This window comes from Ursus maritimus, unplaced genomic scaffold (genome assembly GCF_017311325.1).
Source record: "Ursus maritimus isolate PB19 unplaced genomic scaffold, ASM1731132v1 scaffold_26, whole genome shotgun sequence".
NCBI classification, from domain to species: Eukaryota; Metazoa; Chordata; class Mammalia; order Carnivora; family Ursidae; genus Ursus; species Ursus maritimus.
This window is the reverse complement of record NW_024425119.1, coordinates 19,285,209-19,310,642: the sequence shown is the minus strand read 5'-3', so window position 1 is coordinate 19,310,642 and position 25,434 is coordinate 19,285,209. Positions and strand designations below refer to the sequence as shown.

General features: G+C 34.3%; 1 protein-coding gene and 1 pseudogene across 1 annotated transcript in view; one reads left to right on the top strand and one right to left on the bottom strand.

Moving 5' to 3' along the window:
* The window catches only part of SLCO1B3 (solute carrier organic anion transporter family member 1B3), a 29,052-nt gene extending 4,252 nt beyond the window's left edge, over positions 1–24,800 (bottom strand). Inside the window, exons 1-11 of the mRNA XM_008707071.2 lie at positions 24,659–24,800; positions 21,512–21,644; positions 19,330–19,451; positions 16,917–17,063; positions 16,626–16,724; positions 16,127–16,357; positions 14,910–15,074; positions 13,277–13,472; positions 10,035–10,200; positions 7,739–7,923; positions 2,197–2,261 (exon numbers count right to left, since the gene is read on the bottom strand). Coding sequence (XP_008705293.2) covers positions 2,197–2,261; positions 7,739–7,923; positions 10,035–10,200; positions 13,277–13,472; positions 14,910–15,074; positions 16,127–16,357; positions 16,626–16,724; positions 16,917–17,063; positions 19,330–19,451; positions 21,512–21,644; positions 24,659–24,770 — 1,621 coding nt within the window. The 5' untranslated portion in view covers positions 24,771–24,800. The remainder of the gene's footprint in view (positions 1–2,196; positions 2,262–7,738; positions 7,924–10,034; positions 10,201–13,276; positions 13,473–14,909; positions 15,075–16,126; positions 16,358–16,625; positions 16,725–16,916; positions 17,064–19,329; positions 19,452–21,511; positions 21,645–24,658) is intronic.
* LOC103677821 lies at positions 23,530–23,932 on the top strand (annotated as a pseudogene).
* Positions 24,801–25,434: the final 634 nt, after the last annotated feature.

The window sequence follows — 25,434 nt, the reverse complement described above, 5'->3', positions numbered from 1 at the left end:
TTATGTGTATTTTTAATACTTCCCCAAAGCAACATGCACTGTCCAAGTTAGGGCCTGTGGCTGAATTTTGTTTCTGTTAATTTTCTGATCACAATGATGCCTGGGCATCTAGTGGTCTGTGCCTAACCCATTTTTTTTACCTGTAGTGTATGATTTTTCAGAATGCAAACCTTTTTAGAAACACATATGTTGCCTTACAGTGGAAGTACCCATCTGCTTACTGTTATTTTAATAAACTCTGAGATACACTCCTAGGTCTAAGTGTTGGTAATTTGACCAAAATTTTAGAGACAAGCTGTAGAGATCTATATTCCATATGGTAGATCTGAAGTGGTCTACCTTGTTCTTTTTGTATTTTGATGAATGACTTTCAGTTTTTATTTTGTTACATAAAAAATGGTAGTAATTCATATTTCAAAATTGTATTGGTTCCATTTATTTCTAAGCCTCATTTTTCTGAGAGTGAGAACTCTGAGATGACAAAAGACTGGTGTCTGGGGCCAAACATATCTGAGAAAAACTGGTACTAAGAAAATGGTGAGAAATTTACAGCTTTCCACAAATCACATCCACCCTTTGAAAAATGAAAAATACATGCCAATAATTTATTTTCCCCATACAATACCACTGGTTTGACCAAAGTTAATTCATTAAATATTTTAGGAAGCCAACTTGGTCTTAAGTCATTACTAGAATTTTAAAACTTCAAATGATCTATTTTCCAAATATCCTTTTCAGTTTAATATGCTCTATAGACCTCCCACAACTTATGCATGTGTTGTATTCAAGACAACTTTTTGTGAATTGAAAGTCTGCTATTCAGTATGTATTTCTTCCAAAAAAGTAGTTAGGTTCTACTCTTCCATATATTGGATATATCAAAATAGTAAGCTCACCTTTAGGATGGCAAAATTCCTTTCTTTCTCTTTTATGTCACTAGAAGAATTTCTTCTAGTCTCAGTCTTATTTCAACATCTAAGGGGGAGCCCTAGATCCCACATTCTATTTTCATCTGCTAGCTTCTATGGCCTAGCTTCTAGGAGAGAGCCATCTCCATTGTATCTGGAGACAGGGAACTGCCAGGACAGACAGAGTTTCAAGATTAGAGAAGAACAGAAGAGAAGGCTGGGATGAGAACTAGAGTGGAATCCAGCAGCATCTTCATCTTCTTCTCTCCAAGTCCTTTATATTTCCTCTTTTTACCTTTGAGGATCTGTGGCCTTCTCCCCAAATATACTTCTTGGACAACTTCTCCATTGCACATAGCCAAAGAGTTATGCTTCTTTCTTTTGCTTGTAAGGATCCCAGGGATTGACCCCTCCCACTTCCTTTTCCATCAGTGGTTGCCTCCAGGCCATGGTCAGTCTTCTACCCCAATCCCTAGATGATGCTCTTTTCCTACTTCCCAGGAATAAGCATATTATTGTTAATACGTCTTACAAAGGGGGATGCATAGGAGTTAGGTTAGAAGTTTGAGCTAACAACAGAAATCTCTGTGGTATGAATGGCAAATGACAAGGGAAAAAGGATGGTTTCCTAAATCTTCTACTAATCACTTCATGTGAATATTTAGAAATAGAACTCTTACTTCTGGAGTGTACAGCCCTACTCTTTGACAACAAAAAGCACAGTTTCCTGAGCTTTCCTTCATTCAGAACACTCCCTTAGCCCAAGATGCTGAGTCCTACAGTTTAGTTCCCATTTCCTCTTGCATTTTTAACTTCTGATAAAGGTTAACTTCCCCAGCCTTGGAGAAGTGGGTAGTGGGAAGTGGGGCAGCAAAATGTTTGCTTGTTTCATACAATTTCAGCCTGACCAGATTTCCCAGGTCTTCCAAGCTGTTTTGGGCATTACCCTCTTTATGCAGAAGGCCTTCCATTCTGCCTTTAGGAAGTAATATTCCTAAGTGTGAAAGTAGGAAAACTTTGGATATCACCTATCTTTGTGTTAGAAAGAGTGTAGAACAAATATGACGATTTCTTGTTCTAGTTAAAGATTGACTGGAATTAATGATCGAAGTTTCTTTTAAGTTATTTAGTTTTCCTCTGTCTCATTATTTTTTATTTACCACAAAAATAGCAATTATTTTAAATTATACCTTTTAAAAAATTTCTTATGATTGGAAATTACGTTCAGTCTGTGAGCTTTGATATAAAAATTTATATCTTAAAATTTTAATCTGTATATTTAGCATACCTAATGCTCGTATAGTTAGTGAATGGAAACCCACTGCAAGGGATTTCAGTTCAGGTTGAACAGTTCTGAAATAAGATAAAGGTAAAGACACATTAAACATCTCCAAAATACCAAACCAAGTTCAATATCAAAACATTTCTCAGTCGCACTGTTCATGATCAGACAAAAACCCTCAAGTGAATGGCTGACATTATTTCAAGTTTTATTTTCAGTTGTTTTAAAAGGCAAACAGCGGAGTGATAATAATTATTATTCTCTTATTTATTCAATATGTTGAGATTTCAAGATGGTTTAACATTTTCTCATTTGATCCTTTGAAATCCTATGAGTGTGTGGTCGGAACAGACTTTATTATGCCTACGAAGAAACAGATCTCATGTGACCCATTCAGTTGACACAGGCCATATGCTACAGCAGATACATTTATTGAGGTCTTTGTGAGAACTCTTTTACCATCTTATTTCTGCCATTGCTACTAACAACAAAGTTCACTAATATGATTCATGAACTATGTAATATAACTAGGAGGGTCAAAAAAATACTTATATTCTAGTGTCTAGTATATTTAAATGTCATTTTATTTTATTTTTTTAAAGATTTTATTTATTTATTCGACACAGATAGAGGCAGCCAGCGAGAGAGGGAACACAAGCAGGGGGAGTGGGAGAGGAAGAAGCAGGCTCATAGTGGAAGAGCCTGATGTGGGGCTCGATCTCATAACGCTGGGATCACGCCCTGAGCCAAAGGCAGATGCTTAATCACTGTGCCACCCAGGCGCCCCTAAATGTCATTTTAAAGGAGCAAGCACATTTGTATCCTCTCCTAGAAATTAACTCACTCTTGCATTTAGAAATTTGTTTCCATAATTCCATTTTTCTGTGTTTAATAAGATGATGACACTGCCATGTCATTCTGTGATATCCCTGTGATAGCCTAATACATATCACGTGAAACAAATTATCCAGCAGCAGTGGCAAGATGGGGAGGAGGGGACTGAGGCTCAAAAGCCTGTTTTTTTGGAAGTATTTGATTAAGTGATACAAAGGTGGTTGTTGTTCTTTCTTGAGCTGTTTGGATGACCGTATTTGTTCATAGAAATAGACTGAGTCATTCAACAAACATTTGCTAAGTGGCCCCTAGGATATTCTTGCTAGTTCTTCTTGAACAAAGAGGTAAATGGTGTTTCATATTGACTGAGTGACTTAGAGAAGTCATATAACCTCTCTTAGCACTGGTTTTCATATTCTGGCATCCCTGGGCTCTCACCCCCACATGGTTTAGATCATTCTTTAATCACACCCTGTCTCCTGCTCCTTTTATATCACTTAAACTCTTCCATTGTGTCCCTTGTTACCAGCAAAATCCTTAGATCTTATGTTCTTAGGAACCCTTTCACTTTCTTATTCTAACAAAGCCTGGCTGCCCCTGATGGTTCTCTTGCCATGCAACTCTTTCAAGTAAGGGCTGTTTTTCTCCCACAGCCTGCAGTCTTACTGGGCGTTGGTGTAGATGTCCTTCTTGCTCTTTTTTTCTTAAACACCTTTTTAAAAACCCCTCTGAGGAGGAGGACTCTAGTGTCTCCTCTGAAAGACTTCTAACTCCCTTCAAGTGGTGTGCCATCCTCATATACCATTCCCTAACCTCCTGGCTGTAGTATCTATAGATACTGTACCCGCAGATACTAGTATCTTGATCAGTGCCCTCATCATTCCTTGGAGATTTTAGTACTAGGCTCTCTGCCATTTTTTTCCAAAATTGTATCTGCCACTTTTCCTAGTTATTATAATAATCTATGTAGACCATCCTCCAATGTTCCGGGCTCCAGGTTTCTTGACCTCTTCACTCCTTGGTCTTACCTCACCTATCCCATGGTCATGCTAATCAGTACACACTTCCCTAATTCTCAGTTTTGAGCACTCCCTCATCAGAAGCACCTCTCAACTTTTAAATTCACTCTCTCAAGCAAACCAACTCCAACAAGCCTCAGCCCCACAGGGCTCTTAAGGCCCTTGACACCCCGCACTTTGTCCCAGGTCATCTCCATTTTCATGTCCTCACTTTTCTCACCATGCTCTCTCATAATCATTCCTTTCATATACCCTGGACTTTTCTGTCTTTCCCATTCTTTACTGTCCCAGGCAAGAAAAATGCTTTCATCCAACCCCTGCCTTTTCTACACCTATACCTAAAGAACTGCTGGCTGGAGGATATCATTCAAATATTCTGACTAAGCTCATTTTAAGTACAAACCTTCAGGGCCTCCAGTACAATCCTACTGTATTTTACTAGTCTATTTCCCCTGTTTATTCTCCCAGCCTTTAAGATTACTAGTTCCCATTTCCTGATCTCATCTGAAACCTCTTCTTTTTTCCTCCTCCCTCTTAGCAGATTACCTTGCTTTTTATCTAACAGAAAAAGTAGAATCAATCAGAACAGAATTTCAATACCCTCACATGACTAAAGCTACATGTGAATCATTTAAATTCTGCGTGCTTGTTCATATCCCTTTCAGTCTTTCCTACACTATCAATTTCCTTCACCCCTACTGGGTAATTCTCATCGGCACACAAGCAGGCTATAATATCTAGTATAAACAGAAATCTTGAGGCCACACCCCTGCTAAATTACTATACCTTTTCTCTGCTTCTTTTTATAACATTAGTAATATAAAGAATTTTTCCTACTGGATATCTGCACTTCCCCTTCTTGGATTTTCTCTCAGTCCTTTGCAAAGTAGCCTTCCTTTCCCCCCATCTTCATGCATTATTTTTGTTAAGGTTAGCAGTAACTAGCACATAATGAAATCCTGTGATTACTTCCTAACCTTTAACTTACATGACCCACCCTCTTGGTTTTTCCCCACTTCATGGGACCTCCTTCTCAGTTTTCATCAATGGATTCTCCTCCTCTTCTTGGCTTCTGGAGTTGTAGTACCTGGATCTTGGTTCTAGAATCTTTTTTCTACCTGTACTCAGTCCTTAGAAGATCTCAAAAGTGCCATGGATTTAAACAACATCTGTATGTTGCTGATTCCAAAATTTATATCTCCAGCTCCAATATTTCTCCAATAGGCATCTCAGATTTACGGGGATAGAACAAAATCTTGCTTCTCCACTTTCTCCAAACTACCATTCCCTAGTCTTCACTAGTTTGTTCAACAGTACTACCATCTTCTCAAGGCTAGAACCTTGGGATCATCCTTAAATTTTCTTTCTTACATGCCACATTAGATCCATCAGCAAATTCTATTGACTTTGCCTTAAAAACAGAAGACTGAGACTCGCATCACTTTCTATTTCTTTTACTATCACCATCTTCAATCAAAATCCCATCCTGTGAAGAACTATAGCCTTCTGTTCTCCCTGTTTCCATTCTTACACCCCAAAAACTTGTTCTCCACTCAAAAGTCAGAGTGATCTTCTAAATGGATAAGTTAGTTGTATAATTCTAATGCTCAAATGTCTCTGCTGACTTCTCAATACAATTAGAATAAACTCCAAAGTTGTCACTGTGCCCCACAGAGTGTGTATTTTCTGGACCATGCTCTTCACTTGTCCCCATATCAGCATAGCTGGCACGCTCATTTTTTTTTTCAGCTCTCTTATCAAATGACTTCCAATGCACAATATCTGAATTAGTACCATTTACTTGCCCCCCATTCTTAAGCTAACTTATTTTTCTTCCTAATGTTTTACAATTCTATTTTACACATTTACTTGCTTATTTTTTTATTGTTTCTTCTCTTATACCCATCCTGTCCACCATCCCTCACCGCCATTGGAAGCTAATGAAAGCAGGGCCTTTATCACTTTGTTCACAGTTCTGTCCTTAGCACCTATAATTGTGCCTGACACACAAAATGAATAGATTGAATGAGTGAATATCATCACTCCTGCTTAGTCTAGTTTTAATAACAGCCTTATGATGTAAGCATTGGAAAATCATTAATAGACTGACGTTTATATTTTTATTCTACAGTCTGTTTCACGAAAGTGTTCTTTCAATAAAATCAAAGGCTGGTGAGAGATCAGTAAATGTTTTTGACAAATGGTAATGTTTACCTCAACCACTTAATGAGGTAAAATATAAATTACATTAATGATGAAACCCTCTTTCACCCTGCAAAAGATTTTAGATTAAAAAATTAAAGATAAAGCTAATATAGATTTTTGAGAGAGGATTTTTCTGATAGATAATGAAGCTGTAATTTGGCAATTATGGAAGGCTTCTTTTTGAGTAGACAACATTTCATATTAAGGTAGAGATATAGCTGTAGAATAAATTAGTAAAAATAATTTAACAAGATTTTGGGTCAGAGTAGAATTAAACAACTGTAGACACAGTTTACTCATGTATACTGATTTTAACAAAGCTTAAACCATTTGTTTTCTTTCCCTTCCATATCATGCTGTTGGCTGACAGTGAACTTGTGGTCAACTACCTATGCCTTAAAAATATAATTTAGATGTTAACCTAGGCCACCGTATTTACACATGTATATCTTTAAGACCTGCATGCAGGTTTTTATATGTTTTCGGTTTTAGGTAACTGAATAATTAACTTCACCAACAGGGCTTGTGTTATTTGCTCCCTTCCTAAATCTCCAATGTTATGTCATAGCCCTCTCACTCAGTATGTTCCAACCAGCCAGCTTCTTTTCACTTCTCAAACACTCCAGCTCTCCCTGGCCTTGAGGCGTCATCACCTAGACCCCTTTTCTGTACAGTTCTTCATTTTGTTAATGTCAACTTATTCTCTAGATGTTTAGATTAAATGTTGATTTTTTTGAGAAGTCTCTGAGGCTTCTTCCTCACAGCTCCTCACCTCAATCATAAATTAGGTTTTCCTCTTTATTCTCTTTGATATCATTCTTTTTCCTTACTAGCACTAATGACAATTTGTAATTATGTGTTTATTTTAAGCCTATTTTTCTTACATCTGTCTTTCCTGTCATACTCTGAACTGTTTGAGAACAGGTACTTTATCTGTTTTATTCACCATGGAATATCCTTCAAGTATGGTCTAAGTATTTGTCTAATGAGTGAAGAAAGGGATGAATTCTGCTCATTTATTTTTTCTTATCTATGAGGGTATTTGAGAGACCAGGTCAAAAGCTATTTTGAGGTATATTAAAAATTTTAGAATATTATAGACTGGTTATATTATACAGTCTGGTTCCCAAATGTTTTCTTTCAACGAAATCAATAGTTGATTCACTCTGACAGGCCAATCCTGGTATAAGGCATCTCAAAATTAGAATTTCTTATAGAATCACAACAGAGATTTTTTTTCTCACAATTGAAGCAATTGTCAATCAGTCTATGTCATAAAATTCTTAGTAAGAGGAGAAAGTATGAAATCTTTTTATCATTAATTATGACATTGTGATATCACAATAAACCTAAGTAAATGCATTCTTAGAAAATTAAAATGTAACAAAATACAAATTTGTGTTCCAAATATATTATGAAAAATATGTACATTATTAGGTGTGTTTAGAGTCTAATATACATAAAAATGCTTTTTAAAAAGTCATACTTACTTAAAAATCAGCATGATAGTTGGGGTGCTTCCCAATGAAGAGAAAAAATAATTCAAGACTTGCACCAGTGTATAAATATAAAATTTTTTTGTACATTGACTATCTCTTGGGCATTCACCCAAAGTCACCGAATTATTTTTGTTCTGGATACTAGTTACTTCCACACAACTACAGTTATGAAACACCTAAAAAACAGTTTTTGAAATATTGCAGAATATATTTAGAAGGTATGACTGGGCTATAAATACATTTCATTATATTTAAAGAAGTCTCACCCATTTGAGCTAAAATATTTACAGTGTTTAAAGAAAGCATTCTGAAAATACAGTTATTTAATAGTTGGAAGGCAAATAGTTTCCTGGATTCCTCTCTAGACAAAAAAAAAAATGCCATTCCCTATTAACATTTAATTTATTCTTAATTTAAAAATTAGGAAAGGATAAAAAAAATCAATGTTTGAAACTGTATATAATCTCTCATTAATATAAATACTTTTTAATATTTTCTTCCCACTCATTTTTACTTTCTATAAAATGCCTAGTTACTCTCTTTAACAATCCTACTAAGTGTCAGGGACAGGAAGGGAAGGGTTACTCAGAGAATCCAGAAAATATAGTTTTGGTCGGGGCAAAACCTGGCACTAGAATTATCCATTAGAATGGGGCAGAGTCTAGGGGAATAGGAGCTAGGCGGGGGTACTAGAATTCTACTTTGGCCCACAAACACAACATTCAAGAGCATAATGACAGATTATAGGATAGATGATGTTATTACCAGAGTGTTGAACCTCTGGGTAGACCACAGAAGGGGAAAATTTGGCAAGCAGTTTATTTAGATAGGTGGTTTTAATAAATTCTGTTTTGAGTCTAGGCTAAACTAAGGTTTAAGGGAAGCTTAAACCTATTAGTACTTTATTTACTGAAAGAAGAAGTGGAGAAGAATTTGAATCCATACGTATCTGATAATCAAGCTTTACTTTTTCACTAGGAATAATATGGATGAATCCCTTATGTATCAAGCCCTACTGATCAATAAAACCAAGGACATTATTTTGAGTAATTAAGAAGGGATGATTTATTACTAAGGATTTGGTAAACAAACTCTGCAGTAGTCCTCAAATGGTATAGTCATTGTCAGTATTAAGAAAAATGTCTCCATAATACACAGAGCTTTCTTTAGGATTATAATACCATGTCTTCTCCAGGCTTTCACTAATGGACCAAGTGGGACCATGGATTAAATGGGGCACTATCAGTGAAAGGCACTAGACCCATTAATAAGAAATATGGGGTTTTAAGTATGGTCCTTGGGTCACATTTTTGCAAATTTATGGCCTGGCTTCAAAGAATCCAGGTGCTTTATTCTTCAAAGTTCTCAGGGCCCTTCAACAATACAATTAGTAGGATTATGGACAAGAAAAAGATGAAAAAAGTTTGAAAATCAAAGACAGAACTGTGTGGTAGAGAGCAATGATCATAGCTGATTATACTGCTGATGTTGGTGATAGATAAATGGCCCAGGAAATGGCTCCCCAACTTTGTGAGATATTCAATAGATTGGAAGTGGAATAGAGAACATGATACCTGATCCCCAATTACTGAAAATCAACTCAAGGAATTAAGAAGAACCCATAGTTTGCATGGAAGGGAATATTTTGAGTGAAGAAGGAAATGGCATTTCTATGGAAAATGTTAGGAATATGTAGTCAAAAGATTAAGTTATCCTGGATAGAAGTGCCACCTTTGGGGAAATCAAAATTGGAAGCTAAGAATTGGACAGTCAAGTGAGCATGAAGCCTTGATTAATTTTTTGGAAAGTTAAAAGGGTAGTGAGCCTAAAGATAAACTTGTCAGAATCGATATGCAAAATTGCATATAGATTATTGTCCTGGAAAGGAAGAGGGTGCTGACAAGTGGTCAGATCAGGACTTTCCCCTAATTTCTGAAGGGTAAAATACCTTTAATTTAATCTAATTAGTAAAATGAGGTGCTTCCTAGGGATCCTAAATGCATTTAAATTCCAGAAGGTCGTGTTCTCATAAACTCAAGGAGGAAAAGTGGGAATAATCTCAAATGATATTTAAGCAACAGAAAAAACTATCTGTGTTTCAAGGATTTTATGTGAGGCTTTCATTTACACAACCTCATAGCCATCACAATGACAGATAGGATTAGGAATCTTTTTCTATTCTCTTTTTACTAGAGACTTTACTTCTAGAAAGATTTGATAAGTTATTGCTAAATCAAATCTGCAATGTTGGTCAAGAAGAGAAGACAAAGTAAAAACGAATACTCACCATAGAATTTTTACTGCCATTTGAAAATTTGCATCCTGCTAGACAAGGTGATATGTAAGTTATTCCATTGTCTCCACAGACTGGTTCCCAGTGACTTTGATCACAATTGCAGTCTGAGTTGCAATAAGAAAGTGGTACATTTATGTGAGATGCCACTGGGTTATTTCTGGAAATATAAGGTAGACATATATCAAAAAGAGAGAGAGAAAAAGAAGGAGGGAAGAGAGGAGTAAAGAGAAAGAAAGGGGAGGACAGGAAAGGGAAGCCAAGAGGAGGGAGGAAAAGGTGGAGGGCATTAGGAAAGGGGGGGAGAAGAAGTGGGAGGGAGAAGTGGAGGAGAGAAATAAGGAAAACAGTTAGGCTTTAATAAGACAGCGAAATTTGATGAGTGATGATGCCAAAATGGCATGTTTATATAGTGTTTATTAACTTAACACCTCCCATCTTTACCCAGACATAAAGAGGATCCGTAAGACTTATATAAGAGGTCTTTGTGATTCTACCAAGAAATTACTCGTTATACAAGTCACTTCATTTTTTTGAGACTCAGTTTTCTCTTCAATAAGGTGGTAGACTAAACTTCCCAGCTTACTGTAAAGTTCCATGAATCTGTTATTTACTTTGAATTTTTAAATCTATGTTTCGACTACATAAGAAAAGAATTTCAGAACCCCTAAGCATCAATTTTTTAAAATCAAGAATAATAAAATCAGTTGAGAAAGACTAGAAAACCTCCATACACTTTTTAAATGAAATGAAAACATACTTTATAATGATTGACTGTAAAACATGGCTATATTTGTAAAATATAATCTTAAAATTTGGCTAAAATTAAAAAATGGATTATTTGAATATTTAACTTTATGCTTATAGATTATTAAAATTATTCTTTTGTTTTTGGTAAAATCTTGATAATAATTGAGAATTGATATATTATCTTTGAATAAGGAAGTAATTTACATGAAGAAGTAGACTCAGAAATTCTGAAATTCTATTATCAATAATTTTACTAAAATGCATCTAATACCTAATTCTTCTTGGGAACATACAACCGAGAGAGGTTAAACATAATGATTAATGACCAAGTCCAGACATTGCCATCAGATACTCCAGTGCTCACATTAGTTCTGACCCTTTGGAGTGTTGTGACTATTCCTAAAATCAGCTTTGCCATTTGTAAGTCATAGGTAATAACATCAACTGCATATGGATATTGGGGGAAAAATTCATATGGCAGTTCTCAAATTTTTGTTCTCAGTAGCTCTTCATACTCTTAAAAGAATTGGGGACCTCAAAGGTTTTTTGTCCAAGTGAGTTATATATATTGACATTGATAGGTATATAATCAGAAATTAATACTAAAAAATTTTAATACATGGGGCACCTGGGTGGTGCAGTCATTTAAACGTCCAACTCTTGATTTCAGCTCAGGTCATGATCTCAGGGTCCTGAGATTGAGCGCCAAGTCGGGCTCCAAGCTCAGTGGAAGTCTGCTTAAGATTCTCCTCTCCCTCGGGCCCCTCCCACCCCAATCATGCTCTCTCTCTCACAAAAAGAAAAAAAATTTTTTTAATACATAAGAACACACAAGCACACATCAATAGCTACCAGACTGATGCTATCATCACATTATTGTAGCCTTAGAAAATAGCACTATACACTCACGAGAAAATAAGACTAAAAACAAATACCATCCTGGTATTATTCTAAAAATAGCTTAGAATATGCCGAGCCTTCAAAAAGGTCTCAGGGACCCCTACAGGCCCTGAGATCACATTCTGAGAAACTCTGCATTAATTCATACTTTAAAAACTCCTGTTACTAGCACTTCACAAATGCTAAATACATTGATTCTGTTGCTATCATTAAACTACGAGTTTCACGAAGGCAGTGATCTATCCTATAAATCATTTTGACCTTTAAGGAGGCACTCAGGAAAATTTTACTAAATGGAGAGAATCCCATATAACTCTAGGCGCTTTCTTTTGAATAGATGGCACAGTTAACATACTTGTTTTTAGGGAACTGGCTTTAAAGCTCCTCTAAACCATGTTTGACAAGTTGGGAACCCTTGAAACTACTGATGTGATACAGCGTCAGTTTGGAGTAATTTTGTGACTTCAAATAAGTCACAGTTTCTCTGCTTCTCAACTAATAAATGAAGAGGATATAAAAGGTTTGGGCTTCATGATCTTTAAGTTTCTTTTACCTCAAAAGTTCAATGTTCTAAGTACTCTGTATTTACTGGAGTGGTTAATGGTGGATAGGAGTAATTACCAACAGTCAGGGTTAGGAAAGAGCTGAGAGATAATTCAAGACTAGTTTGACAGGTCTCCAAGAATAGGATGGTATGTAGGTAAAGAAATGTGGGGAAAATTGACAAGGTCAAACTGACATCTTGGATCCAGAGTGTAAATGCTCAGAGCCAACAATAAGCAGCACTAGGTATCATAGTTACTCAACTGTAATCCAAGGAGCCTTCCTTGTCTGAATGTGAACCTTTCTAAGCTTAAATTCTTGGCTATATTTAAGAGATGATAAGAAATCTGTACCAGAATCCTGCCCCTAATTTGGGATAGAACTATAGTACTAGGCATACTTCACAATACTTGTTAACAATACAAAGTAACGGTTTTCTATGGTCTAACATACAATTATACATAAGATATTTATTAATTCTACTGCTAATAATGATAATACCAGAATAAATAGTATTAGCTTGCAGAAAAGGAAAATTCAGTACAATATAAAGAAGTGTTTTCTTATAAAGGTAGTTGTTAACCATTAAAATTAACGGTAGATAAAAATTGTTCAGTCACTTTTGGGAAATGTTATTTATATTCCTCTTATAATACATCTAAAATTGTAGCAGTTAAGACTAAAAGTTTTGGAGTCTAAATCCCCCAATTTAAGTCAGAATCTTAACATTGCTAGTCAGGTAATCTGTGTATCTCTCTAAGCCCTGCTTTCCCTATCTATAAAATGTGGGTAAAAATACCTGTCTGTCATTGTAGGAATCTCATAAAGGATAACTATTATTATTACAACTTATGTAGGTTTTCTTTTAGGACTACAAGGAGAATTTTTTGAGATCTTAGGAAGTGGGTGTTTTAAGATTTTGTAAATTGAAATTTCTCTCAAAACAAAATTTAGCTAAGATTGCTATCTGTCCTGTTTTCCTTATAGTCTTTTACATTGGATAGTTTATACATTGTGCAACTAATATATTGGTGTATACAAACCCATCATAGGTCAAAGTTAGGCCAGCAACTGATCTGTTTTCACAAATTAATGCAAAATTTAATAGTTGAAATGTGAAGCCCAATACACTGGTGCAAAATGATAATTTGGCAATTCCAAGCAAGGTAAGTTTGAATTTTTTAATGATATATCCTCCTATAAATATTCCAGTTGCAAGAGTTGGTAAGGTTATGGTTCCTAGAAATAAAAGAAGAGAAAAAAACCTGTGATTATATAAATATGGTTATTCTGAAATATTTTATAAAGGAAACACAGAGTGCATCGACCAAATTCATCCCATCTTATTCCATAAGTAGAAAGCTGACAGCCCTGGGTGGAGGTTGGAGACCAGTGTACCACATGGGAGAAAGAGAAATAATTTCTTGATGCCAATGCTGAGGATTTGGGTTCTCTAATAGCAAAAGTCAGGGATTGAGAATATTTGAATGTCTTGATGGTTTTTATGAGGGATTTTCTTTTTCTGGAAAACAGCAACAAAATATCGTCTTCCTGCCTATAAGACTTGCATCTTACCATCTAAAATCCTTTACACGTTCAACAGTACAACAAAAACTAATGATGGCTAATTGAACATAATAAAAAGAATAAAAAATAAAATAAAATCCTTTACATCTCCTCAAAATGAAGAGTTCCAATCCTTAAAAACTTGTTCCAAATTTGCCCATCACTTTAAAATTAACTACTAGAATTAATACCTCTTCTTTATCCAAACACACATTTGCCCTTTGATGATAAACAGACCTAAATATGGTATTAAAAATATTGATCCCTGGTATAACTTTTCCATGTCACTGTCCTACGAGAATTATTAAAGGTAATGATCCCTCTACAAACAACAACAGCAAATTCAGGCTGGGAACCTGATTGGGAGTCAAACTTAACTCTCATAATTTAAATTTTTATCTTAAGCTCAATAAAAGTATCCAACAGAATTATTATTTTCTTGTTTTCTTACGACCTTCTCAGAGATACCACTTGATAAATTCAGTTTAATTTATCAAATATTTACTGAGTTTCTACAATGTGCTGAGCACTGTACAGGGTAATGTACAGTACAGATTCTTAAGAATCTCGTATTATACTGGATGTGAAGGAAGAATGGTATAAGAAAACCTTTTCTTCATAAGCATGATTTAATATGTCATTGGAAATAGATACCATAACAAAGTAACTCCCAAAATATGATACTTGTTTGAATTATGTAGACATCAATGTTGTGTTTAAGTTGATTTTTCTTTTGTCCTATATTTTGTAAGTAGCTGAAGCCTGGTTCAAAGTGCGTGAATTATAAAATTTTAATGATTAAATTACAAAAGGATTTGTCTCAGGATCTCAACGTTATAAAATAAAATTATGCAGATACTATATTTAAATGTTCCATTCACACACAGTTTTTCTTTTAGGAGTTCATCTTCTCAAAAATAACATGAGATGCAACTTCAAAGGCAGAGCAATGATGATATTATGAGATCAACAAATTTGATAAGACTTGCAAAGAATAATTGGAAATTATATTTACTAAAATATAAAATTACCTTCACACAAAATGTCACTTGAAACTCAATTACTTGGTAATATACAGCTTATCAAGCAAATATAAATAATGTGTCTTACCAAGCAAAATGTTAGCTTCAGATGCTGACTGACCATACTGTTGCTCTATATATTTGAAGACATAAGTAATAGCACCAATATGGCTGCTGGCTAGCAATAATGACAAAAACTGTAATATAACATATAGGGGATTGGTAAGGATGCTTTTCAAGGACTGGAAAAAACCTATAAAAATATAAAAATAAAATAGAATGCAGCTTAAATGGGTGTTAATATCTTAATTTTATAAATGTGATAAAAGTTATAGAAGATTGAAAATTACCTAAACACATAACACAGAAAATCAGAGTATCCTACAATCCTGCTGTCAACAGTTTTTTATATTTTCCTTCATTTTTCAATATGTTCATTAATATCTACTCAGTTTATTTTACCCCAAAATGAAATCATACATACATGCTGTTTTGCAACTTGCTCAGTTCACTTCATATCTGGTTATTCTTAGCACTCTACCATACAACTGCATATATCATTAATTCATTTATTCATTCATTCAACAAATATTTGGTTTTCAGCTGGGTCCCAGGCAATATGCTAGGTGCTCAAGAAACCAAAGTGAATAGACATGCAATGTCTCTTTCTTGTTAGCACTTAATATCATTATGTTAATAATAAAATTATTAAGTAAAAATTTACCTTAAAGACAGTATAATCCAAAGTTCACAGAAATGAGAAGACTAAAGTTAAAAAAATTATAAAGTTCAGTTTAGTACCAGGACTCAGATCTGTTTCCTGGTAGACAGCTTTTCTACTATAAAAAACTATCAGTAGATCTGGCAGTATTATTAATCACTTTTCTTATGGTGCAAGGAGAGGAAGAGAATAATAATGTGTGTCTCAGATGACATTATGACAATAATAGTACAACAACCTGTGCCTACAAACAGGTGTGTAAGAAATTCATAACTTCTGTTTGTGGCAAGAATTTTGTGATCTAGGTCTGTAATCAGAAGGTTAACCAACTGAAATAGAAGTTAAAAGTGGAAGGAATTTCTTAGAAAAATAGCAAGTATCAGAGTCTTGCAAGACAGAACCGGATGTGGTTATTTAGAGAGGGATGACATGGACTTTGAAACATTTTTCTCTATAGATCTCTAAAGGTATCCATCAGATATAGTCAGAACTAAGCTTTCTATCCAATGGCAACTAAGACATAGTTTCATCTACTCTCACTGAAATTAATAATTCCAAATTGACTATGAATGCGAAATACTTACCAGTAATATTTTCAGTAACATTTTGCCTGTGGTTGGTCACATTAGCCATTTGAGTCCTTTCCTCATTTGTTTTGAGCAAATCCAAAGATGTTTCTTTCCGTGATTTATCCAGACTTTTGGGCAGGAAAAAGAATGGTATGGAAGACATAATAGATAACATTCCAGCCAAAAGGAAACCAAGCCACCAAGCACCAACCCAACGAGAGTCCTTAGGAGTTATTCTGATATTGCCTAGAATAAAGAATTAGAAGCAGCCAGTCAAAAAATCATTTTGAAATGCAATAAATTCTGAGCAATAGTATTAATGATTGCTGTCCTTCATAGATGAAGAAAGTAAAGTATATTACATCAATTCTGACACGCATTTTTTTTTTCTGTTCACACTTCATCACACAAAGAGTCAGCAAAAGACTATTAAAAAAGTGAATTCAGTATTTGGAAGAATGGTGTCCTGTACTTGAAAAACATTATTATGTTACCGTGTTCTGATTATACTTACTGAGATCTACATATCCAATATCCACGTACATTTTAGCAGACAGAGATCCCTGTATAAAGCCAATGATCGGACCAATCATTGATAGCGCATGCAAAGTGCCTGAAAATATTATAAAACAATTTTATCAGATGCTAAGAATACATGGTTCTTTTTCAATATGTTTTTTAAAGTAACATTATACATGTCTAAAAATATTTTTTAATAAGGAAAAGGATGAATTTAGGAACACTATTATAACAAGGGTGGACCCAAGGAAAGTAGTCACAAAATCTAATATTTTCTGTACGTTACCTAAATAAAAAGAAGAATGTCCTTCTTCAGCAAAATCATCAATGTAAGAAATCCCCAAGGGTACTATGGGGGTTTCCCCAATTCCACGGAGCATATTACCCAGGAGTACATATATCCATTCATATGACCTGGATTCCCTTTCACAGCCTATGTAGACAAGATAGAGTTTTGTTTTTTGTTTTTTGTTTTTTGTTTTTTTTTAAGATTTTATTTATTTATTTAACAGAGAGAGAGACAGCCAGTGAGAGAGGGAACACAAGCAGGGGGAGTGGGAGAGAAAGAAGCAGGCTCCCAGCGGAAGAGCCCGACGTGGGGCTCGATCCCAGAACTCCGAGATCACGCCCTGAGCCCAAGGCAGACGCTTAAGACTGAGCCACTCAGGTGCCCCTAGAGTTTCATTTTAAATATTAATTTTAGCATTCCTATTAGAAACTCAACTACGAGGGCACGTATTGCATGGTGCACTGGGTGTTATACGCAACTAATGAATCATCGAACTTTACATCAGAAACCAGGGATGTACTCTATGGTGACTAACATAATATAATAAAAAAACATTAAAATTAAAAAAAAGAAACTCAACTACTTTATTTTTATTTATTTTTTAAAAATTTTTAATAATTTTTATTTTGTTATATTAGTCACCATACAGTGCATCCCCAGTTTTTTTTTTTAAAAGATTTTATTTATTTATTCGACAGAGATAGGGACAGCCAGCGAGAGAGGGAACACAAGCAGGGGGAGTGGGAGAGGAAAAAGCAGGCTCATAGCAGAGGAGCCTGATGTGGGGCTCGATCCTGTAACGCCGGGATCACGCCCTGAGCCGAAGGCAGACGCTTAACCGCTGTGCCACTCAGGCGCCCCGCATCCCCAGTTTTTGATGTAATGTTCCATTATTCATTATTTGCATATAACACCCAGTGCACCATGCAATATGTGCCCTGAAAATCAACTACTTTAACTCCTTAAGATTTTTTGCTTTTTTCTAATTATAAGAATGATTCATATTCATATTCATGTTACAAAATTTGAAAATATAGAAAAGCAAAAAGTAAACAAGTAAAAATTGAAGTATCTATAACCCCAACAAACTCAGAGTTGCTCCACGAGTTTGTTGTATCTTCCATATTTTTAGTTTACATAAAATATGCATAATATTTATGTACATTCTACACTTAAATGTCCAGCTCATATTATAACGTACTTTTACACTTAACACCATATTATGTCAATTTCCCCATGTTTTTAAGATTTCTTTTATACCAAAATTTTAATGACTGCATGGTGGTGTGTTGAATAAAAGTGTTGTAATTTATTTAATCAATCTCTTACTTTTTACTCATGAAATATTTTTTAAAAGGTTTTATTTATTATTTATTTGTTTATTTATTTATTTATTTGAGGGAACGNNAGAGAGCAAGCACGAATGGGGTGAGGGGCAGAGGGAGGAGCAGGGAGCCGGACGTGGGGCCAGATTCTGGGGACTTCAGGATCACGACCTGAGCTAAAGGCAGAAGCTTAACTGACTGAACCACCCAGGCGCTCCTCATAAAATATTTCTAAGTTTCTGTTCTGTTAAATGGGAATGCCATGGCTATAATTGCCAATAAATCTTTGTGCACATTCCTGATTATTTTCTTAAGTCAGTAAAAGTAGAATATTTATTTAAGCATATATGTATATTTTTGTTCTTTACTGTATTGAAAATTAACTTTCAAAGAGTTAGAAATTTATATACTCCCAACAATGCATAAATGTCTTTCTATGTCATTTCTTTTTATTTTTGATAAAAATAGATAGAAATTCTTATTTTTAATGTTTTTCCAATACGTATAAACATCCAAAGATAAAAAAAATATAATCATAATTTGTGTCTCAATAGGTAAAAAAATCTTTAATTGGTGTAATAAGTGTTTTTCATAAATTACATACTTTACATATTTATAACACTTCCCTAATTTAAATGCACATATTCTTTGCCAATTTCCTAGTGAAATAGTCTTCTTTTCTTGTTACTTCTTTTTTTTTTTTTAAGATTTTATTTATTTATTTGACAGAGATAGAGACAGCCAGCGAGAGAGGGAACACAAGCAGGGGGAGTGGGAGAGGAAGAAGCAGGCTCATAGCAGAAAAGCCTGATGTGGGGCTCGATCCCAGATCGCCGGGATCACGCCCTGAGCCGAAGGCAGATGCTTAACCACTGTGCCACCCAGGCGCCCCTCTTTTCTTGTTACTTCTTAAAAGCTTTTTATATATGATATATATTAACAGTTTTGTCTTACATACATAAGTTGCAAATTTTTTCCTGTTTGTTGTTTAATCACTTTTGCTAATAAATAGCATAATTATTTTTACAAATATAATTAAGTTGACCAGTTTGAGAATATTTATTAGTGACACTATCAGTTCTTACCTTCTTCTACCACCTCAGGTGATGTTCTATTGAGTAACAAATTTTGATCAAGTGAACAGGTTGATAAGCTTGATGTTAAATTTTCTGATGGATCAATAAAAGTTTCTTTAGAGTACCTGTAACTGTAAGAATATTACCAGATTTAAAATTTTGCTTATCTACTGAATAGTCACACATTCCCAGAAATACAGAGGAATTTTCCCACTTTAATTGCACAATTTTCTTCTCTAAATTTTCTTCTCTAAATTATCAGAATCTTTTTTGTCAATTTCCCAGCCTGAATTTTAGGGGAAGTGATGGGCAAAAATGAAATGGGAGGGCCCACTAAGAAATATTATTCAATAATTTCCAGGAAAGGTGGATTATCATTCTAGGAGTGCTTATATTCTGTTCAAGGAGGAATAAAATAATTTGATTTATATTTTAAAATTAATACTCTAATATAGAATATGAGTTAGAACAGAGTTTAGACTGAAGACAAAAAGTCCAGGCCAGAGATGTGGAAAGCCTCAACGAGGTTAGGGACAATAGGGATGAAAGAAACACTTTGACAGATAGGAGGTAGAATAAGCAATATTTGGTGACCACTTGTCATGTGTGTTGAAATAATGAAAGAATTTAGAATGAACCCCCTTGACTTTGGTTTGAGTTCCTTTGTGGCTTAATGAATCAGTATTGAAAGAGTGAATGTGAAAAATCTGAGCTGGTTTTGGCACAGTGATGAATTTAGTTTTGAATATATGGGTGGGAAATTTTTATTGGATATTAGGCTAGAGATACCCATGAGGTGATTGAATATATAGATCCTGAGTGTAAGAAAAAGTCCGTGTATGTGATTGCTACATTTAATGCACACACTTCATACAAGTAATCTAGAATGAAAAGTGAAGAAGATTGAAGAGAGAGCTTAGGGGATAGTGACATTATGGTGTCAGCAGCAGAATAAAAAGGTGGGGATGATGAAGAAGCCATAAATACAAGAAATAAATCAAGGAACATAATACAATGAAAATAAGAAGAAGCAGTACCAGGAAGAAGAAAGTACTTACGAGGGTCAAATGAAGGGGGGGAAAGGGAATTACTATGGTAACCGAAAGGCATAATTGTCGGCTTTGTCAATAAATAATATCATAAATAATATCTTTAGCAGAAATCATTCATTGTCTCTCAATATCCGTTCTTCTCTCCTTCCATTGTAATAGAAGATGGAATGTTTAGCTAGAAGCATGGCAATCTGGAATAAAGTCTAGTTATTCCAATGTCTTTATATCTGAATGGGAGAGGTAACAAAGTTCTGGCCAATGTGAAGTTAGAAGTGTTATACTTCTGGGGCGCCTGGGTGGCACAGCGGTTAAGCGTCTGCCTTCGGCTCAGGGCGTGATCCCGGCGTTATGGGATCGAGCCCCACATCAGGCTCCTCCGCTATGAGCCTGCTTCTTCCTCTCCCACTCCCCCTGCTTGTGTTCCCTCTCTCGCTGGCTGTCTCTATCTCTGTCGAATGAATAAATAAAATCTTAAAAAAAAAAAAAAAGAAGTGTTATACTTCTGAAAATACTTCTCAGGCCCCAGCCAGCATGCAGTTTCTTCTTGTTCTTCTTCCTTTTTTTTATCTTGTTGTGTGGACAATACTGCCACAATTTGGAACATGAGGTTGAGGCCATGCAAGGCAGAGCAATACAATAAAAAGAAGCAGGAACCTATCATGCTTGGTCTGGCTACACTAATTTTTTATGTGGAAAATAAGCTTCTATCTTATTTAAGCCATCACTATTTTAGGTTTTCTGTCATAGTATCTGACTCTAATCATAACTATACCATGACCTTAAGAATAATACTCTCAAAGGAAATGGTAGTGGTTTGGTGATGAACTTTTGTTGAATATAAATAAAATCTTGTAGGCGAAGACACGAAGTATATGTTATACCAAAAAGTCATAAAAAGTTCATTTATTTCCTATGAAACTGTACACCTTACTTAGTGCTATTCATATTTCAAAATCAGTGAAAGCATGGCTGATAAAGCAATAAGTTACTTATAACATAGAAAATATACTTCATTTCTACACATGCTTTGTGGATATTCTTCTCAAAAGATGACTGCTTATTTAAAAGGAAAAAATGAAATTTTACCATCAATTTACAATTAAATGATAATTAATGACATAGAGTTGTTTAACACTTACTATCCCATAAAGAAATGTGGTAAAGCAGTCAAAATACTTCCAGCTCCCATAATGAAGCAACCAATTCCAATTATCTTTGGTCTGTGTAGTTTGGATCCAAAGTAACTCACAAATACAATCACAAGCAAATTTCCTAGAAAGAGAATAAAATTATTTTGATATGATTCACTGTTGCAAACATTGCCAGCACAATTTTGTGTCCAATAGAATGGAAAGCCGCAGAATGAATACAAATAGAGCATAAGACACAGTAACTTTCCTTAAAGATCACATAATTTGAGAAGATGAAATCCATTTACATTAAACAACTCACTGTGAAGTCGTATGATGTTAAGAAGAAGAATAATGAAATTTAGATAGGAAATAAAGCACTTGAATAACTTGGCAATATTAGTGAAGCAAAATTTTATTGAAGAATTTGGAGTTGGCTGAATTGTTTTTGACTGGAAAAAAAATGCAGAAAATCTTCTTGACCTGTGAGAAAGGTGTTCATTCAAGCATTTATTAATTCACTCCTACCATTCTTTAAATTCCTATTAAGTACCTGCCACAGTGGTAGGAGCTAGAAATATAAAGAAGAGAATAAACCATAGCATTTGTCCTCCAGAAACTTATATACCGTTGGTAAAAATAAACAGATGAACAGAGGTGCTATTAAACAACAGAAAGGAAGAGCTTAAATTAAGTAGGGGTTACAATAATGTTTCCTGGAGGACAGGCCACTTGAGATGTAAGTTATTTAGATTAAAAAGGAGGAGAAGAGCATTCCAAGCAGAAGTCATGACCAACCTGATTCATCGGGAGCTACATGTACAATAACAAATAGACAACACCTGAGAATTACTGAAAATTTGATGGAGGAACAAAAACATGTAATAAAAGCACCAAAATGAACTGGCAGTTAAAGTAACCCGTGGAGAAACTGTTAAATGCATCCATAAAATAAGAACTGGCAGACTAAAAATAATAAGAGATAATGATTTTTGTAAAATAAAAATACTATTAATTATGTACATATCGGGGCCTGATAAGATGGAAGATGGTATCAGAGAAGACTGATGGAACATAAAGCAAAAAAGTAGAATTTTAGACAGAAATAAAGGAAAAAAATTGTGAAGAAATTTAATATTCATCTTATATATGTTTCAGAAGAAAACAAGAAAATAGAGGGGAAGAAACAGATTTAATAATAGAAAATAAATCCCCTGAGTTAAAGAAAGACCCAAGCCTTCATATACAACTTTTATATTTCTCCAGCATTAAGTAATATAAAATAAACAGTCTTGATAAATGTTGGTAAAATTTCTGAAATTCAGGGATAAAGAGGAGGTGCATGACAATGACATTGATAATGATTTCTTATATGTAACTGAATATTATAAATCAGGTAAATGTTTTAAATGTTCTGAGGAAAAAAGATTTTGAAATTTTAATTCTATAATCAGACAAGTTATTACTTGAATATAATGGTAAAGTAAATACATTTTCCAACAAGCAAGGGCTTGGAAAATATGTTATTTCAATTATTTCTATGAAATAAATAACTACTTGAAGATATAATCCACAAAAACTAAAGATGAGATTTGAAGTCATGAGGTTCAATTAACAGTGGTAAGCAAAGAAACTAGTAAAACCTAAAACCATGCCCACATAATTGCTGTCAAATTGCTACAAAATTTAACAAAAACCTTAATAATCCATTCCTCAATAAAAAGAGACACATACTCAGTTAGAATTTAAAGCTAATTAACAGTCCAAAACTAAAAGTTTAGGTGGTTTCATTAAATCTCAGAGGTGGAAGAGTAAAGGATATGCAGGGCATAATAGCCTCTTAATCATAAAAAGAACTCATAATAAAAAAATGGGTCTTCCTTTATACAATTATTTTTTAAAATATTCAATAGCTAATACATTTTAAAATAAGTTAACAGCAAACTTATAGAAAATATTTGTAATTAATACAAAAGACATAATTTTGAGTCCCTTCAAATCATTAAAAAGTCTAAAAAGAGCCCAAGATGGCAGCCACCGTGAAGAAGGGGGCTGAGAAGATGTCAATGTTATTTTTGAAGATCAACAAAAGAAAAACAAATTTCACTGAATATAAGGAGAGCTGAAGGAGGAAAGGAGTGAAAAGGAAACAACTCTAAAATTTAGAAGATGCTTGTGAGGACGTCATGCTTGCAGATAATGACTGCTTAATGATACCTGACCAAATTGGTGATGTTTTCATTAGTCATTCTCAGGAAGAAACATAGGAAATGTTAAAAGAAACAAAGAAAAATTTGCTAGAAGAAATTGATGCCTGAGAATCCAAAATGGAATTAATTCAGGGGGTGTTAGCAGACTCAGTTATATGCAAAATTTGGGAGCAACATAAACCTTGAAGCTGATGGAGTTAAACATTTTATAATACTTTAAAAAATTTGTTTAATAAACTTGACTATCGTTTAAAATTTTTTTAAAAGTCTATAAGGGGGAGGGCAAAGGTAATGAGCTACCAATTCATAAAATAAGAGAAAATAATATCCAATAATTATATAAAACCTCACTGTTATTAGAGAAATCCAAATTAAAGACAACAAAGCAATATATTCAATGTTCTAAAAACAAAACAAAACCATTTTCACCCCAAATTTTAGACCCAGTTAAACAATACAAACCTAATGGTTTGCTTCAAAGCTGTTCCTCCTTCCTCAAATCATCAGAATCAGAATCCTCTCTCCAACCATTAATTTTTTATTTTTATTTATTTATTTATTTATTTATTTATTTATTTATACTAGGACATTTTGAGAGAGGGAAGGTATAGCCATGCAAAGCATTAGTTTGCAAGCAATGAGTTGGTACAGATCAAATTTTCTCAACCTCTGCATTATTGACATTCTGGGCTAGATAATTCTTTGTTGTGGGTGTTGTCCTGTGCATTGTGGGATATTTAGTGGCACCCCTAACCTCTACTACTAGATGCCTATAACAATCTTTCTCCCCTCAGTTATGACAATGAAAAATAACATCGGATAGCATCAAATTGTCTCTGGGAGGCAAATTTACTCCTGACTGAGAATCAGTGGTGTAGAGCTTGTATGAACAGTTTTTACCTCTGCAAATCTTGTTACTAATAATAAAAATAGAAATAAAAATTACCAATTTCAAAGCTTCCATCAATTAAGCCAGAAACCGAAGATGATATGTCAAATCTCCTTTCTATTTGAGTGATGGAACTTTTCATAACGATTCCACCTAGTCCCTTACACATAAAGCTGAATGACAGGGCTACTAAGAACACCTAAGAAAAAGCAGAAAGAAAGAAAAAAATGATTAATATAAAGACTATAGTGCTTATATATGCATTGAATTAAAAATAACTTATCTTCTTTACTTAAAAACATTATTTTTATCATTAAAATCATACTCACCTTTCCTCTACACCAATTAGTACTTCCTAGTCCTTTTAACGTTATCATCACTATACTGATAAAGCATCATTTTCTAACTTGGTTACAACATCAGATAATTAGAGCAGAACAATCAAGTCTGTTATTTTTCATTTTATATTACTAGCTGATTTTTAAGAAGCTGGATAATGACCTGAGATGGTAATGATGATAAGCTATTCTTTGTCCCCCCATGAATCATATAGGCTAACTGTGAGGGAAGTGGCTAGACATTCTCAAAGATGGCATTTCCAGGAAGTCAGCTGGAAATTGAACTTTTTAAAAAATTTATAAATCCTATTATTGGAGAAATCCAAATAAAAATGAAAACAACAAAACAGCATATTCAACATTCTAAAAAAATACTTTAGTAGTTATACTTTATTTTCAAATTCATTTTAACAAAATGTGTTGATTCATCCTTCTTATAGGCCACATTTATACCCACAAGTAAATTCCTTTTACATCTAACATTAAAATATTATT